Source organism: Eptatretus burgeri, chromosome 16 (genome assembly GCF_056783735.1).
Source record: "Eptatretus burgeri isolate ZD-2024b chromosome 16, Ebu_testis_v1, whole genome shotgun sequence".
Classification (NCBI taxonomy): Eukaryota; Metazoa; Chordata; class Myxini; order Myxiniformes; family Myxinidae; genus Eptatretus; species Eptatretus burgeri.
Window position 1 is genome coordinate 59,885,513 of NC_140976.1, and position 18,832 is coordinate 59,904,344.

The 18,832-nt window shown below is 46.1% G+C and overlaps 1 protein-coding gene across 3 annotated transcripts in view; it reads right to left on the reverse strand.

Annotated features, from left to right (window-relative positions):
• The window catches only part of LOC147011145 (sodium/glucose cotransporter 1-like), a 125,737-nt gene that overhangs the window by 67,535 nt on the left and 39,370 nt on the right, over positions 1–18,832 (reverse strand). For all 3 annotated transcript variants that reach the window (XR_015052524.1, XM_085860343.1, XM_085860342.1), the window contains exon 9: positions 4,735–4,870. Coding sequence is in view for 2 of the 3 variants with exons in the window: in XM_085860343.1 (XP_085716469.1) it covers positions 4,735–4,870 (136 nt within the window). In the remaining variant the exon portion in view is untranslated. The remainder of the gene's footprint in view (positions 1–4,734; positions 4,871–18,832) is intronic.

Consider the following 18,832-nt stretch of genomic DNA (forward strand, 5'->3'; position numbering starts at 1 on the left):
AAAACCCCAAGGAAAACGAAAGTTGCAACTTCCCTGAATGAGTCGTCCAGCGTTGCGTTCTCGACCTCGAATCCGAGCCTCCCCCGATGTGGTCTGCGGCTCGCACCTCGCGCCTGCACATGTAGCCGCTCAACGCCACGAACGGGGCTTCCGGCACTATCTCAGCGCGGATTATGGTGGAGGGGGAATTGTTGATGCTCGAGGTCGATGAGGGGAATGGTGGATGCTCCGTCCCGCTGGCGTGGCCTCGGGACCGCGGGCTGATCGCCTTGGCACCTGACAGAAGGCTCGTTTTCCTCCGAGGCAGACGGCAACAGGGCCCAGGACGATGATGTGCCGACTCGACCCTCTCCACTTCCCCGACTTGACTCGTCGACGAACTCTGACTTGACTCGACCCGTCTCCCGACTCTGCCCCACCGACACTGCCAGACTGACGAGCTCCATTCGGTTCTCCGACCCCTTCAGACTCCGCGAGCTCCGTTCTGACTCTTCCCCGTCTCACTGCTTCCAGCCTGCTGCGAGCTCCGTTCCGACTCTTCCCCTTTCCACCGACTTGACACCCAGACGGTTCTCCGACCCCTTCAGACTCCGCAAGCTCCGTTCTGACTCTTCCCTGTCTGACTGCTTCCACCGACTTGACTCGTTCCAACCCGCCCATGTGCATCCTTTTATACCCCGAGGGAGGGGCGGGTATGGTAATTTTCGGATCAAAAATGACCCCGGGGGCAGAGCCACGCTCGCCCATTGAACAGAGGAAAAGGGGGCGTGAACCTCCCTTGATCCGAATTTCTGGGAAAAGTCGCTATTCTCCCGTAAAGGAAGGTGCCGGCGGTTAGAAGTCCGCCGCGATGCTGGGTCGATGTTGGGCGTGAAGAGGAATGTGAAAGCGGTTAGAAGTCCGCCGCGATGCTGGGTCGTTGTTTGGGCGTCGTTGGAGAATGGCGGGCGAGGCAATGTTTGCGAGGTTGGGTTTGTGGGGGTGAAGGTAGTGGCGGTCTGGTGGAGTTGTTTGGGGGCGTTGGGGGTGGTGGCAATTTGGTGGTGGAGTGGTGTTTGGTCCAAAATAACGACAGCAAAAGAAAAACGGCTAACTGAAGATCGCAGCCCGAATAAATCACACATAGTCGCTCTATACACCGGGTTTGGGCTAACTACACATGGACTTACCGATATATCTCACCTGAGGACTCTTTATGGCGTCATGCGAATTTCCATAACCGTAACAATATACACACACACACACACACACACACACACACACACACACACACACACACACACACACACACACCTGGTGTTGGCGCAGTGGTTAGGGCAGCGGCTTAGGATCCAAAAGGACTCTTTATGGCGTCATGCGAATTTCCACAACCGTAACAAAATACACACACACACACACACACACACACACACACACACACACACACACACACACACACACACACACCTGGTGTTGGCGCAGTGGTTAGGGCAGCGGCTTAGGATCCAAAAGGACTCTTTATGGCGTCATGCGAATTTCCACAACCGTAACAAAATACATACACACACACACACACACACACACACACACACACACACACACACACACACACACACACACACACACACACACACACACACACACACACACACACACACAAACACACACACACACACACACACACACACACACACACACACACACACACACACACACACACACACACACACACACACACACACCTGGTGTTGGCGCAGTGGTTAGGGCAGCGGCTTAGGATCCAAAAGGTTCTGAGTTCAAGCCCCGTTGGGCCACTGAATTAATACACCAGGGGGTTGACTCAGCCTGTCATCCTTCCGAGGTCGGCGAAATGAGTACCAGTATACTGGGCCGGTGTATACCCTGGTTAAAATAGGTGTACCATATCCCTGTGTCGTAAGAGGCGACCAGGGTTGCGTCAGGAAGGGCATCCGGCGTAAAACATGTGCCAAATCACTATCCGGATCATACGGATGATCCGCTGTGGCGACCCCTAACGGGAGCAGCCGAAAGAAGATATATATATATATATATATATATATATATATATATATATATATATATATATATATATATATATATATATATATATATATATATATATATATATATATATATATATATGTTTTGGGTAGTTTAGGCAATTTATTTTTGGTATACCTTATCGAGGCTCGTATGAGAGCTAATACAATGCACAGCACAGCAAAAGGGCATGAGACAAGAGGGGTGGGTGTGGGATCCAAAACAGTGGGGAATGGAGACATTAGGAGATCTGTGTAAGGGAGAGGGATGGGGCACGGAACACAGGGTATACAAGATGCACATTACAGGGACTTTCAGGAAAGAAAGCAGGCAATTTGAAGGAGGTGGGTTTGGGGTGGATTAACGGGGGTAGAATAGATCAAGGATTTGGATGGGGGACGATAAGAGGTGGTGGTAAACAGCTGTTTTGAAGGCCTGGAGGGAAGAATGGGATTGAACAGAGTGAGAGAGTTTATTCCAAAGGCAGGAAAAAAGAGGAATGAAAGAGTGAAGGTGAGCAGTGATTGGTGATTTTGGTAGTTTTACCAGAAGGGGGTTGTTGGCGGACCTTGAACCCCCTGCGGAAATATGGTGGGGACAAATCGCAGACACAGCAGGGGGGTGGGGGGCGAGACCGGAGAGGAGACGGTAGAAGACAGAACGACGACCGACCTGCCTGCGGTGAGAGAGTGAGAGGCACAAAGACTCAGCATCATCGTGGGAGATGCCAATCATCCGAAATGCCTTGGTTTCCACAGCGTGAAGCCGAGAAAGCTGGGAGGCAGGAGCACCAGCCCAGAGGGGAGAGCAGTACTCCACCAGGCTGTGGATGAAAGCTTTATATGTGGTCAGGAGCTCAGGTGTGCCGAGGAAGGACTTTGCACGACGGAGGATTCCAAATCGGCAACTGGCTTTAGAAGCCAAGTTGGAAACGTGACTTTCTCAGGAAAAATCATGGCAGATAGTGAGGCCCAGAAACTTGAAAGAAAATAATTCTTCCAGAGGATTGTTAAGAAAGTGGATTGGGGGGGGGGGGAATTCCGAATGGTCCTTTCAGAGAGACATCGTGAGAGTGTGAGATTTGTCAGGATTGAAAGACATGTTCCACGTGTTGGACCAGTTTGTGATTTTATCCAGATCTGCAGTGAGCGAAGAAGCTGCTGCTTGCTGGTCTGAGGGATGACCGATGGTACGGCAGAGGGTGGAGTCATCAGCAAAGAGATAAAGAGGATTTTCCAGAGAGTCGGAGAGATCGTTTATGAAAAACAGAAAAAGAACAGGGCCCACAACGCTACCTTGATCTCCAGCCTGGACAGGAAGAGGGATGAAAGAACTCCATTTAGGGCCACACGTTGACTGCGACAGGAGAGGAAGTCTGCGAGCCATGAGTGGAGATGGCCTTGGATACCTTAGGAAGAGAGTTTGGTGAGCAGTGCAGGATGCCAGACTGTGTCAAAAGCACGCGATATATCGAGGGATATGGCTCTGATTTCATGTCCGGCATTGAGGACCTCCATCCATTGTTGGGAGAGCAGAAGCAGCATATCGAGGTTGGAGTGACCTGGTCTGAAACCAAAATCCTGAGTTTTGATGAATTAATTGGGGAAATCCATCCATCCATTGGGACCATACTCTGTGCAGAGCGTTTGTGCTGCCGTGGCAGTCTCCTGCGCTGTTGGACACAATCCTGGATATGTCGCCACTCTGACACAGGATACCAGCAAGCTGGCACGCATTTTGCAGACCTCAGAAGGATGACAGGCAGAGTCAACCCCACCTGGTATTAATTCAACAGCCAAGTGGGATTTGAACTCAGGATCTAAGTATCCCAAGCCCACCATCCTTACCATTCAGTAAACACCAGGCATCGTGGGGAAATGCTGGCTAAAGAAGTGCCCTGTTTAAACGTGCATCATCGGAAGGGTGATGTGTTGTTGATAAATAGGCAAGGTTTAACGCAAATGACTTGGACATGAAGCCTTCTTCGATGCCACCAGGTGGGGCGCTGGGTGCAGCCTCATGAAAGAGAGGGAAGGAGCTGAAGAGGGGCTTTCTCTGTCGAGTGAGGGGAGGAGCTTTGAGGCTCTCTGATTCTATGCGCTCTTGCAAGAGGAGGGAAAAATTGCCTCAGAAGAGTGTGATTGGTTCAGCCTCAATGCAAGAGAGTTGGCTCACCTGAGGAGTGCTTCATTACGCGTTTCGCCCCATCTCGTCTGTTCGTTGTCCTCCCGGTTCCTGTTGATGCACCTGTTCGTCATTCATAGTTTGTTGTGCCTGCTTTGATGTCTCCACAGAGATAATGTCTCCCCCGGCTTTTCATACCCTTTTCTGTCTCTGATCGAGTCTGAGGTGTGGTGCCCAAGATTGTAAATAGTTATCTATTGTGATTACGTGTCCGCCCTTCCCTGCCCCCGTTCCAGCCAACCTGCCATCATCTCCCACTTTTGGGTTCTATTTCCCCTTTTAATTTATGGTCGGGAAATAAACCGCATTAACATCAGAGTTGAGGTTCTCGTATGCTTCTTGAAATTCCCACCCATACAAATCCACCATTATCCGAACACAGTCCGAGGGAGTTAAAAGCACTTCCATCCATCTGTCCAGTCGTCCGTGTTAACAGGACACTGGACACGACAATATAAAAGAATGACAATTACAGTCTTCCTTCTGACAAAGTAAGCAACAATATCTTACCTGTGTACAAAATTCTGCTGATCATTCCTGGCATTACCATGATAAACATGGGCAGCAACTTGAGGTATCCACAAAGGATGCATCCAGCCTTCACATGAGACATGTTCTTTGCAGCTAAACATCGCTGAACAATCACCTAATGACAAAGAAACAAAAGGAAGGTTGATCAAATACTTAAAACACAGAAATTTTTTCAAACCATCCCAAATGAGTGTACATCGTCAGGTCATTAGTTCAAAGACCTAATAATGCACAAGAGACCATGGATGTTTTTTTTTTGTCTTCCTGAATACGTTTACGAAATCTAACAAACCCTTATTTCATATCACTGTTTGTTCCTGATCTGCAACCCGCCTCCCGCAGGTCACTTGATTCAGTGTCTTGGACATCCCTGGAGGAAATCATTAAATTAGTTTAATGAATAAATCAAGAATATCTCTCGTTTAGATGTGTGTGACATCCTGGACGTCATGATATTAAAAACGTGTGGCTCATCTGCTCATGGACATAGGCCTTCCAAAGTTATCACCCTTAAATTGGCATTAAGCCGGCCATTCAAGGGAGCAGTACCTCTCGGCATGGACTTTCGTATCATGCGACATTGGTGTCGAGTGGGACCGACGTCCACGCGACGCAATACCTTATATTCCAGGAAGTTGGAGCACTTAGCACATCCATATTTGGGACTTTACAATGTAACTTAATAACACAGATAGAATTGCAAACAAGGTAAAATGGAACTTTTAAAAGTTTTCCTTTTATTCATGTAACGGTATACCACTTGTGATTCATAGAGCTATCCAGAAGTGTTGTCACTGTCAGTAATTCAGCTCAATTACATTGATTTTAGTGCTCTCTTTCCACACATGATGAGAAAGATTGACCAATGTGGCACCCATCTTTGAAATATGACTGTTCACCTCATTGTCCATCATGGCATGAGACAAAATAGTGCTGCGTGAGTCTTTTTTGTCGGCATGAGCAGTGTTTTGTCATTTTAAGACAACAGGATCAAGATATTCATGCCCAAGTACATAACCTCTGTCTTCTCCAGGATTATAGCAAGGTCAAAACATTGGACATGGTTTAGGAAGAAGTCAATGAGATAACGAATGTCCTCTGGGGAGTGTGCCAGCAAGTTACAGCCTTTGACAAAAAGGAATTTTCACACAAGAAGTTTCAGTTACTTTGTTGTGTGCTCGAAAATGCAGTCAGCTATAATTGGGTGTTCATCTGTACGAAATTGAATACTGATCCGTGTGTTCACAAAGTGGAAAATATCTGTCAGCATGGCAAATAACCAGTATGGAAAATAGTTAGAGCAAGGACCCAGCCCTGCTTTGTGCAATTAGTGACTGTGAAAGCATCAGCATCACTGTTCTCCATGACTATGGTCAGCATGCTGTTGTGAAATGAGTGAATAACTCAAGACAGTTTTGGTTCAGATCAGATCCTAAACCATGCTATATACGGGGCGTCGGTTCTGCTGGAGAAGTTTCTTTGACTCAAGTTACAATCCTGGATAGGTCACCACTCTGACGCAGGAAGTCAGGGAAGGATTTCTGAATTTGGCTAGGGTGTCGGTGAACCAACTAATGTCAGCAGACTGGATACAGTTTTGGTTGGTCAAATTAATCTGTTTGGAAGATTTCAAAGTGCCTCCTGATTTGCTCTGTCGAACGCCTTCGATCTATAATACTGCATACCGATCTTAATTCTGTTTCTTGCACTTTCCTAGTAACTGTTGAGCTGTGACAACAATATCAATCATGCCACATCCACAACTAATTCGACATTGTGACGTCGTTAGAATAGTGCCAATCAGTTGAGTCATTAGCCGACTCAGTATGATACGTATCAATATTGTGATGGTTTTGGAAACGTACCCCAGGGGAGGGCATTCATGTACACGCAAAATTCCCGAGAATGAGTTATTTCATTAGTTTATGCGGTAGGTAGACCTTTGTCCCTTGTCCAGGGGTTTGGGTTAGTCTGGTGTGTATCCCTGGTGTGATTTCTTCACCCACCCACCCCTTGCCTTTCTCAATCCACCAAACCTCAATTCAAGAACCGCTCTTTCATCCCACTGGTCTTTCCCTCAACCAAACCCCCCAGGTTTATTCTAGTCCTTCGGTGCTTCTATCTTCCTCACCACTCAAATCCACTCAATTTTTTATTCGTCTTGATTAACCATCCGGTCATCCGACTATTCACTCTTTTATAATTCACCATCTGTTCATTTGTCCCTCACCATTAGACACGATTAATCCTTCATGCTGATCAGATGACCATCCTCCATTCGTCCTTCCCTGCACTTCCAGTCATTAAGTGGGAAAACGCTTCTCAATTACAAAGTAAAACAACAATGCTTTTCCCATACGAAGCAAAGTATAGCACATATTGCTAAAGCAATACAGTGTACACTGTATAATGGAACATTTGCATGTGAAGGAGGGAGCGGGGGGGGGTGCTCCCTCGCTGCTGGGCTCCCGAGGAGCGGGGCGAGATCATGCATCGCGATCTCGACAGCATGGCAGGATTTTTCACTGCCGGCGGTACATGCCCCCCTACCCCCACCCCCTCGTCGGATGCGCCCCAATGAGGAAGATGCTTGCGTGATGCTTACTTCCTCAAAACCACACCCAGCCGAAACCGCTTTTGGAAATGAAACACAAGGAGCATTCGCAGCTGCTACTGACGCCCTGAGGTTGTTGGCGAGGCACCAGGGACTGTTGTTTATTAGTCCCCATTGGACTTGGTCCGAAACGGGGCTTATGGATTTGGTCTCGATTTTCATGCGAGTACGTGTGTGCGTGCGTGTGTCCGCAACCATATCTCGGACGTGTATGGACCAATTTTATCCTTACTTGGCACAGACAACACATATTGGTTACTAGCAGTAAAGCCCGCATTGCTCGGGATTTCTTGCAAATTTCCTGAATAGCTGCTGAAAGCCACATTAAGCGTAGCTCCACCGCTAAACAGTTAAACGCTTACTACCTCATAATTGACGGCCCTAAACCATGTTAAGACTTCGATCCGGACCTGTACGGTACCGTAGAAAACGTAGGGTGAAATGATGTATTGACAGGCGGATAAAAGGGGGAAGTAACACGCAAAAGATGAGTTAGGTTTTTAGAACGGCGGAATTGTTCTCTTGGCGAACTTGCAACTGAGAGGACATTCTGATTGTGGACGGCTGTTTGATGGGCACCTGAAATAGCGAAAGATTTGAAGGTGAAATAAATTCTACCGTACTATGATTCTTCTATGGTTAAATGCATACCTGTATGGGTCCACCGAGGGCCGTAAATGGAAGGAGAGTTTAGGCGAGGACTTCCGGGCAAAACGGAAGTTGGCTAGAAGTCGCAGTGAGTCCTTTCACACAAGACGAAGTAGCGCTGCACCTTGGAAAGCCGTGGGGGAGTCATTAAAAGGCAGCTACTGAAACAAAAACTCAAAAGGCCATTTTTGCCTACGTTAGATGGTAATTGAGGGCTCAAGACATCTCCCTTGCAATGCGAAATAGCGATGTGGTGAAAGTGCACGCAGGAAAAGCTACTTTCGGAAGGTGGTGGAGGCTTGTGTCTGACAGGTTGTTTCTAAAGGATAACCATTTTGCAGTGTACATATCACACCTGACGGGCCCGAAAATCTGACCCTTTTTAATTAAATCGCACAATTTTCCTAACTTTAGTCGGAAAACTCGTGCAATTAGATCATGCCTATGGCAGTACTCCTGACATGAAAGTAACTCACGCGTAATCTCCACCCACTTTGGGTTACACGTAAACGTAATGAACAAATCGGGCCGACCATAGTGCCTGACATAAGTCATAGCATCCTGCGTATGTTCATGCATGTATCGCGGACCACCCGTAAAGGTTGACGGAAGGATGCAAACAGTGCCTAAGTTTCGAGGGTCGACGTCGTTCCTTACACCAACACGCAAATGGACGAAGGAGTCTGAGCGCAACTGTTTTTGATTGAGTTTGATATAACACAATCTCTCCGATTCCATTTTGGCAGCCATATCAACTGCAAATTGATGAAATAGATCGCGCGACCTATGAAGAGGGTTGAAATCGGTAGCCCTTGTCATGAAGCGGTAGGCGTAGTACGCCATGCATGACACATTTTTTGATGTCGAGACAGTTGGATCACTCGGTTCAACCTGAGGAATTCCGAAGCGATATCCGTGTGCACCGCAAGGGAATAGGAGCGGATATTGTATGGCGTCATATGACCAGTGCGTTTCATTGATTCGTTGAAGACGGCTATCACGACTGTGCAAAACAATGTCCCGCTTTTTACGCTGGTCCCCATGGAGGAGTATGGCTACCTCGTTATATGAAGGGGCATTGTATCGGCGGGCGTGCTCCCCCGCAGGCCTCTTATCCGCGTCAATGACAACGGAAAAAGTAGGGGATGGGGCTGACTCTAAGGTGCAATTCAAACTGCGAACATAATTATTTTTCTTGTGCAGCATGCGTTGCAAGCTAAGCAGCATGTCCCTGTCTAAGGTGTCATGTTCTTCATCGTCCTCGGGTGGAGGGAAAATATCAATTCGTGCATCGGCCTGTTTGTTGTAGTCAGCAATGAAGTAAATCTGCAAAAACGAAGGTTTACAGTTTTGCAAAGGGAGCAACGACCCGATTAGATGGTAAACCTGACCCTGAACTTTGAACGTAGGCATCTAACCCCCTTAACTAACAACATGCGCCCCGAAAGAGGTCATTTGGAAGGCACTGTTATATTTCCTGATGAGCTTAAGGAAACTATCTGAAGTCAATGAAGACTCTGCAAGCAGGTCCCTTAAAGGCTGTGGTGGTTCCTCAAGTGGAGGTAGACTGACCTTACAGTTGGAGCAGCACATCCCTGGCGACTCCCCACCCCACTTAAGGGCACGACAAAATTAGCAGGTGAAGCGCATCTCACCAATTTGTATGTCACCACGCATGGGATAGTTAACTTCGGCCTCGTACTGAAAAGCTTTTCGAAACCATAACTGTTTGTTTGGGCACGTGACGCCATGGATGTTGTCCCGCCGTTGACTATTACCATCTAACCTTGCGCGTTGCTCTTGTGGAGTCTCAGTAGACCTAGAAAGAGCTGTTCCAGAAACGACGAACCGCCTGCTGTTCATCGCCCTCCGAAGCCCTGGAAGCAGCTGTTGCAGCAGCGTTCCTGGAAAGCCGAACCGCCCACTGTTCATCGCCCTCCGAAGCCCTGATTTCCGCTGCGCGCAGGGCATTCTGTGAGAGTCGGGCGGTAGTTTCCTCGAGCGACTCGTTTGCCCTAGAAACCCTTCGAGTCGTGGCTAACGCTGTCCCACGCCCAAGACAAACCCTCTTTTTAGGCGGCATTATCGAAAAAGGTAAACCAAAATTGAAAAGAACTACGGTTTTAGGAACAAAAAAAAATGTAGGATAGAGTACGACTTAGACGGGTAAATTTGTAAGTTGGGGTTTATGTCGAAAAAAACAACATGTAAAAAAGGGGAAGTGGTTAAACGCAAAAGTAATAACTCACGGATAGGAAGTGTAATGTTAGTGTAACCGAATGGCGTTTGAAAATCAGCCGAGCTCAAGATTGTTCCTCTGAACGTTTAAGAAACGACGTCAGAACGGGAAACAGCAGAAGCACAATCACAGGAAAAAAGGATAATCGGAAGTCCACAGCACTAAAGATGCGACCGGACAATAGCGGAACAGGAGAAAATGTGACACGTTTTTCCTCGGCATAGCCCAACCAATGACAAATGAGTTGCATCCCAAACCACACGTGAGTGGTCGGTGCAAAAGTAAAGCTAAGGGCAATGACCTTGAGCAACCAATAGGACACGCGCAATGAGGTCATTCACAAAAAGCTTGCACGCGTGCACGGCGTGAACTGCATGCACTGGATCGATTTCGTCATCTTAACGTTAATTAACACCTTAAATTTCTCGCATGCACCACAAGCACAATACACAAATGCAGTGTATGCAGCAGAAAAGGTAGGGAGGGCGAGCAATTAAAATAAATTGCGTTTAAGCTAATTTGGGGAGTTGAGTGGGAAGTGCAAGAATGAAATTAATTATCGATTTGTTCTGCAATCAGGGATTTTTCGGTAGTGGCGTAGCGGAGGTAAACAGCGCCGGGGCAAAGTGGAAATTTGCGTCCCCCGTAGGCCTTAAACTTGAGTGGATTTGAATGAAAAATCCCATAAGGGATATCGATTTATCGATTTTTTAGAATATCGGAAGTGTTATGGAAAAAATTTATAGCCCATGGCCTAAGTTGGACCAAAAGCCATAATCGTACCGAATTTGAATGGAATCGGTTGGAGTTTGTGGAAATGCATAACGACCATACCCACACACATCCTCAGTTTTATAGATATTGAGATACATCAGCACATCATTTCTTTTTCGACATCAAATCCAAGATGGCTGATTGGCGACCATTTTAGTTAGTTTAAATAAATAAAAAAACCAGTGTCGAACACGTCCTCAACCGTTTGTCAGACATGCATTTAACAATTTCGGTCAAACTTGGCAAACAGATAATGAATGACGGCTTACATAAGCATGCCATGTGTTTTTTTTTTCGAGATCAGATCCAAGATGACCAATTGGCGGCCATTTTAGTTGTTAAAAAACCTGATGTTGAACACGTCCTCAACAATTTCTTTGTCATGCATTTACCGATATTGTTCAAACTGGGTACACAGATAAGAAATGATGGCTTACATATGCACGTCCTCTTTTTTTCTTTTTTTGAGATCAGGTCCAAGATGTCTGACTGGTGGCCATTTTATTACTTGAAGGTGTCTCAACCATTTATCCGACATGCATGGTCTTATTTTATTCAAATTTGGCACAAGCACAGTACATGATGGCGTGCACGTGCCCCTCTCCTTATTTTGCGATCTGATCAAAGATAGCCGACTGGTAGACTGGAGGTTATTTTAGTTGTGCATAAATATGGGCTAACTCTTTAACTCCACACAGTAAAATTACTAAAACAACGGGGGCTATGAAATTTTCTGCCTTTTTTAACTTGTCGATACTCAAGAGACGAAATGCAAGGCGCATTCACAGCTGTTGATGACCTGCGGATTGTTGTTGATGCATGGATGGCACCGCGAGTGCGTTTCAGACTGCCTGTTTGAGAATGTTTGCCAGAGTCCGGTTCATGCAGGCTGTGCTGAGACACGAGGCACAGGAATGAGTCATGTGATGGCCGGAGGTGAGCGGCCCATGATCTAGGAGTGCAGTGCAGTTCCCGAGGTGTCACACAGCTCCACACACGCTTGCACCATAAACGTCCGACACTCCATCACCCATCTTTCCCATTCTAACCCTCCCACCTCCCCCCCACCTCACAATATTTGGCCTGACATAACCCCATAACCCTGCCTGAATGGTTGTGTGAGGTAAGAGAGGAGTCGCCCTCACACTCCATTCTGCTTCGTTCTTCATTCTCCTCAATTCTTATTGTCTCTTTTTCCCAGATTGAATGATGGCCATGTCTTTTTTAGGGGAATACATACTGTACTTAGGATAAGTCTGCTCTACTTTGTCTTTTGCCTTTGTTTGATGATTGCCTTGCTTGTTAAATAAAAGATTGTTGTTTGTTATCTTTTAAATCTGTCTTGGATGTCCTTTCCTTCATTGTCCCTACAAAGTGTGTTCATAATTCATAGATGGGAAGTTTTTGCCCCACTTATTCACTCCGTGGGTTAGCCAGCGCTGCGCTCTCTGTTTAGCTCGGCAGTGATATACAAGAGCACACTGAGAGCGTGTAACCCTTTCTTTCTTTGTTCTGACAAAGGGTAAAGTCTGAAACGTTAACGCTCCTTTTATTCATGATGGATCAACAACCATTTGGGGTATTTTAAAAGGTCAGTGGTATTTGTTACCCACGCCAGAGGAGAGAAATTGGTGCACAGAAAAAATTTTTTAATGATGACGTCATTGGTCACGTGGTTCAGCAACCATATTAAAAAAACTAAAACCAAAAAAATACAAAAAACTTCAAAAATCTTTGAAACGGCTGAACAGATTGAGGTGAACCTTTACAGGTATGACTGCCTATCCATGAGGAACAAAACGTTCACACCTATGACATCATAAGTCACATGATTTGGCAGCCATATTGGATTGACCAAAAAACCTATAAAATCTTCTCCAGAACAGCTGGACAGATTGAGGGGAAACTTCACATACATGTTCCCCAAGCCTTGGGGATACCAGGGTGATCACAAATAAATTGATAGGCCACATGGTCTGGCAGCCATATTGGATTGAACAAAAATCTTTTTAAAAAAGTATTCTCTTGAACCGCTTCATTGATCAAAATGAAACTTTGCAATTATGATCTAGTATTGATGGGGAATGTAGGTTTTAAATTTCAACCTGATCAGATGCATGGTCTGGCAGGCATAATTATTTAATCTTTTGAATAAGGATTACTTGGCTGCATCTTGATGGGTTTGAAGATAGGCCATGAGGCAGATAAGTGAATATATTCAGGGGAATCTTTCAAATGGTGATACAAGCACCAAAATTAGCATGGATACCCCCACTGGGACTACTTTTATGAAAAAGCCTGTTAGCCACCTAAAAATTCAAAATGCCCACCATTTTTTTAAAGATGTCCACCATTTGCAGTATAGAAATATGATGTTTTCCACACAATTTGATAAGGTGGGCAGACTTGAATGACTTTGGTATCGAACTACATGTTTCTGATCAGAAAGAAGCTGAATTAACAACTGCAAAATTTCTCAGAAGCTTCCTTCTTGCATTTGTAGCACATTGACTGAAAATATATGGAGATTACTAATAATTAACCGTTCATCATCTCATGAGATGGCCAGTTTGGCTGAATTGCCATCCAAATTGCAAACTGACTGGAACAAATGTTATCTCTGTAAAATCGACAAGAAGGACAAAGATCTGAAATCACCACCAACCCACTATCCATGTAGTACTGAAGATGATGGCTCCTCTATAATTCCATCAAATGTTCTACTCTTTCAAGCCATCAATGATCTCCCAATAATTTTGGATCCAGCAAGATTAGATGAAGTGGTGGCATAGAAGAAATGCTGAGAAAGAACAATGCAAAATATCATTAGAGCTGTCAACTAAAGTTCAACAAAACCAAACTGCAACAGGCAAGGAAAAGAGTAACTAGTGCCAGCAGTACAGATGGACACAGTAAGATGCAAAGAAACAGCCATAAAGGTGTCCAGTTTGAGTGCCTCTTATGTGACAAGGAAGCTCCAACATCAGAACTGAAGCAAGCCATGACCGTGCGACATGAAAGACTGAATGAATGTGCCCGAAACCTAAATCAGGTCAGGTATGGGAGCATGTGCCAGAACAGTGCGTCACTGCATCCACTTTCCACCGGCACTCCAGGGGCCTCCGTCTGGCCATCCCCCAGGCAGATGCCAGGTCCATCCCCATCTCCTTGAGATGCCAGTCAACCTGCTGCAACCACGAGGCACATGGTCGGCCCACTGGCCTCCTCCACTCACGAGACTCCCGTGCTGAGAGAATATGGTGAGCAGGATCGGCGTCAGGAAAACGAGCCACATGTCCATACAGCCGCAACTGACGCTCACGGACTATGCAGGTAACAAATCTCATCCGAGTCTCTCTCAGCAACCGCTCGTTGGACACAAAATCCGACCAGCAATCGCCAAGGATTCTCCAAAGAGACCTGGTACCAAAGGAATTAAGTCTCCATCTCAGATCCTTGGTCAGAGTCAAAGTCTCGCATCCATAGAGCAAGACTAGAAGCACCAAGGACCTGAAGACTCTGATTTTCGTCCTCCCGCACAGATACTGGCAGCGCCACACCCCATGATCCAGTGAATCCATGACTCCCCAGGCCCGACCCAGACGTCTATTGACCTCTGACTCACAGGTAGCAGAGACATGAATATCACTGCCAAGGTAAGTGAATCTCTCCACGACCTCAACACCTAAATGATGGAAGGTTTTTGACCAAACTGAGTGGTGGAGATATTGTAGCACAAGAGATGAAGTACCATTCTTCTTTCTTGGCAGGCCTGCACATCAAGGAGAGGGTCCACCTGAACAAGAAGTACCAAGAGTCACGAGAGAAGGGAGGACCCACTACTGTGCAGGCATTATCTGAGCTACTCGCCAACATAGTTGAGACCAAACCCAGCAGTGAAGGTCCTGCTATGTTCCGGCTTGCAGATGTGGTCAGCCTTCAAAAACAGCGGCTTGAACAACTGAGGTTAGGAAAACCTGAGGTCAACTCAACTAGACTAAAGGACAAGCTATTGGCAGAAATTCCTGAGCTAGCTCACAAGAAGGGAAGGGATATCCTCCTGGCCTACCACAAAGATGTAGGCTCAGTCCTATCACAAGCCTCCAACTACTCTAAACCCAGTATCCTTGCCAAGCAGCCAAGATCTCGAGGAGACACATTCTTGCCCACAAATCCACATTTGATGGAACCTTCCATGGAGGATGTGTTGAAGAAGCCATTCCATTGACTCTTCTCCAGTTTTTTGGGATGATTGAATTTGGAGTTGATATCAAATCTCAACTCAGATCTGGAGCATCTAAGACAGACCTAGCAATGATGCAGCTGCTGCAATACAACTGTTATGCAAGGTACAAAGAAGGAGCAGCTACTCACCAGCATTCAAAAGATCGGGAGATCCCATTCCCTGTTAACATGTGAATGTCTGTTTTTGCAATAACCCGAAAGCGACTTCTGGTAGAAATACTTCATGAGCACGGCATCAGCATTTCATATGACAGAGTGCTCAAAGTCTCCGCACAGCTAGGAGATGCAGCTGTCAACAAGTACATGGTGGATGGGGTGGTATGTCCACCAGTTCTATGAAAAGGGTTGTTAACCACATCTGCAATGGACAATAGAGACCACAACCCAACTGCCACAACAGCAACCACATCTTTCCATGGAACCAGCATCTCAGTCTTCCAGCACCCAACCTCAGACAATAAAGGTGAAAAGTATGAACCACTCCAACTTGGAAAGAGCAAAGTGAAGACAGTCCCAGAACTTCCTGACTCCTTCACCAACATTTGCCCTGCATACTTCAAAAAGAAGAGGTCTTCCCCTCCCAAAGTCTGACTGTCACAGTCACTGCCTTGCAAAAACCGTAACTGGCTCTTGAGTAAGAATGGCTGGAGAAGGTCAGCGTTACTGAATAAGTAGATGGTGCAGTGAATGTCGCTTACTTAGCCCAACATTCATCAAAGAGGAGAAGTCCAGCATTTCAAGTCAGAATTACATCGCTGTTACCTCTTCTTTGAGATGAAACCCACTCAATTGCCACAAAATGACATGTGATGGACAAGATCAAGGACACCGTTGCACTCCTCAACCCAGGGCAAGTTTCTGTCATCACCACTGACCAGCCAATCTATGCAGTAATGAAGCAGATCCAGTGGCAGTGGCCCAAGCACTATGGTGAAGACAAGTTTGTCATCATGTTTGGAGGCCTTCATTTTGAGATGGCTGCACTGAAGTCTGCTGTAACTCTACTCCAAGACAGCAGATGGACAGGAACACTCGTTGAGGCAGAGGTAGCCTCTTCTGGAACAGCAGAATCATTTGTCAGGCTCAAGCATCACGAGAACACATCAAATGCACCAAATTACAGCATGTAGTCTCTACAAACTCCTGAAGATAGCCTACACTGGTTATTGCGCAGAGGCACACGAACACTCCGAGGGAGTGCTCAGTTTCGAAGATTGGTGTGAGAGATGCAAACTGCAAAATCTGCAGTTTCATTTCTGGAATATGGTGCTGTCAATGGAACTCGTGATCCTCTCACTGTTCCAGGTGTTCAGGGAAGCCAACTTCACCCTGTACTGTCAAGCGCAGTCTGAGCTGATACCATTCTACTTTGCCAACAACAACGTGAACGACACACAGTGGCTTACTATTAATCTTAGAGACATGATGACCCAAGATCAGAAATATCTCTCGAGTTCAACAGGGGAAAATTTGTTGTGCATATATCGAGCTGGGAATTCTCAGCAATGGGGATCGATCAAGCTCACGAGCAAGCCATTGCCATCATCAAAGGTGATGGGGGTGACTGAAGAACCATCAGCGCTGAGAATATGGATGGTGGCTGGCCCTGAAATCAGTCAGCTGATTGCTCAGTACGAGGCAGTGTCAGCAGCCAATGATGTAACTGAACACAACAAACACCATGAGCAGACTGAGCGAGCTCAAAGAGAGTTCTTCGAGAAAGTAGACAGGCTGTTTAAGGAGATGAAGGACATAGGCAATCCTTTCCAGGAAGAGACTGGAGACCAACTTACAATGGACACAAAGGACATTGTCCACCCCAGTGCTGCTGAAATGATTGGCCCACACTGAGAGGGGCAGAATCCACGTCCAGGAATTCATGAAGGGGCTAGAAAGTGAAGAGGAATGCATGTTCTACAAGCCAATGAAGAACAAGATGGACTTCTTTAGACAAGAACCAGCTCCTGATAATCCAAAGTAAAAGTTACTGAAGGAAGAATGCCGCCTCTTCTCCAAGCTCTACATCTCATGCCAGGCCAAAGAGTGTGACCGACTGGAGTTCTTTCGGTATGAAAACCAATCATTTCCTGCTGCATTGAGTGACAGTGGAAATCTTCACACCTGCCAGAAGTCTCAGCTTGCTGCCATTCTTGAGGCCCATGTTACAATGCTTGACACCGAACCAGAGGTTGATGACATCATCATTGATAGTTTGGCATTGGTGAATACTCAGCCACCACTAACCTCAAAGTCATTTGAGGATTATGCAGCACTGGACGTTATTCCCACAATACAAGCATACTCTTCCAAGAACAAGAGAACAGATGTTGTGTTTGATGTCTACCGGCCATTGAATCTTAAGGCCGAAACAAGGTTAAAGCGAGGATGGGGAGCCAGACGCAGAGTGACAGGCACAAGTAAAATGCCCCCAAACTGGCAGAGTTTATTGAGAGAGACGACGACAACAAGACAGAACTCTTCAACTTCCTGGCTGACAAGATTTCAGAGATGTGCACACCAAACACGGTGATCGTGACCAAAGAAGATGCAGTCTACAACCAAATGATCCCCCTGGATGAATTGGCTCCCTGTAACCATGAAGAAGTAGACACATGGATCTTTGTGCATCCCAGATATGCAACAGCAGAGGGTAGAAAAGTTGTCATGATCAAATCCAGTGACACAAATGTCCTAGTCATAACAGTCAGTGTTCCAGCAGCCCTGTAGGAGTTGGGTCTGCAGAAGCTATGGATTACTTTTGGTCAAGGGTGGAACCTGGGGTGGATTCCTGTGCATAACCTCAATCCCTCATTTGGATCAGAGATTACCAGAAGGATTCTTTTCTTCCATGCCTCCACTGGCTGCAATGTTGTGTCGGCCTTCCATGGGAACGGTAAGAAGTCTGCGTGGCAAACCAAGCATGTATGTGCCGAGGCCTCTGAGGTCTTCATCAAACTCAGGCAGTACCTATCAACAGTTGAAGATGATGACCTGAAGATCCTGGAGAAGTTTGTAATCACTATGCATGACAGGTCCAGTCTGAAACACAAAGTTCTGTTGGCTGGGATGGACACAGCAAGGTGACATGTGGCAGATCTTCTGGACAGTGTTCCCACCAATTGTGCAGAGTTGTCAACAGCTGACCAAGTGTGGCTGCAAGATAGAATGTCATGGAAGGTGCAAATGCTGTCGGTTTGGACTCACCTGCACAGCACTGTGCAGCTGCAGATTTGAGAACTAGTTCAGAGTGTACATGTGGACAGCAACACTAAGTAACAAAGTGGAAGGTACAAAGTGCAAAGACAATGAGGGACAAACAGGTACTTTCATAGTTTACGCAATTTAAAAAAAAAAAAAAAAACATAAAGGTAAAAAATTAAAAACTGCGTACATTCATAACTTGAGAAGCAAATGAGATGGCACAGGTGGAGCTAAGGTCATTAGATGATCGAAGAGCACTCAAAAGTGGAGTTATGAATTGCATGGTGACAGCTCCATTTTTTTTTTGGTTTTTACAATAAGTTTGGCTAAGTTGTTCATATAATCTGCTAGAAATG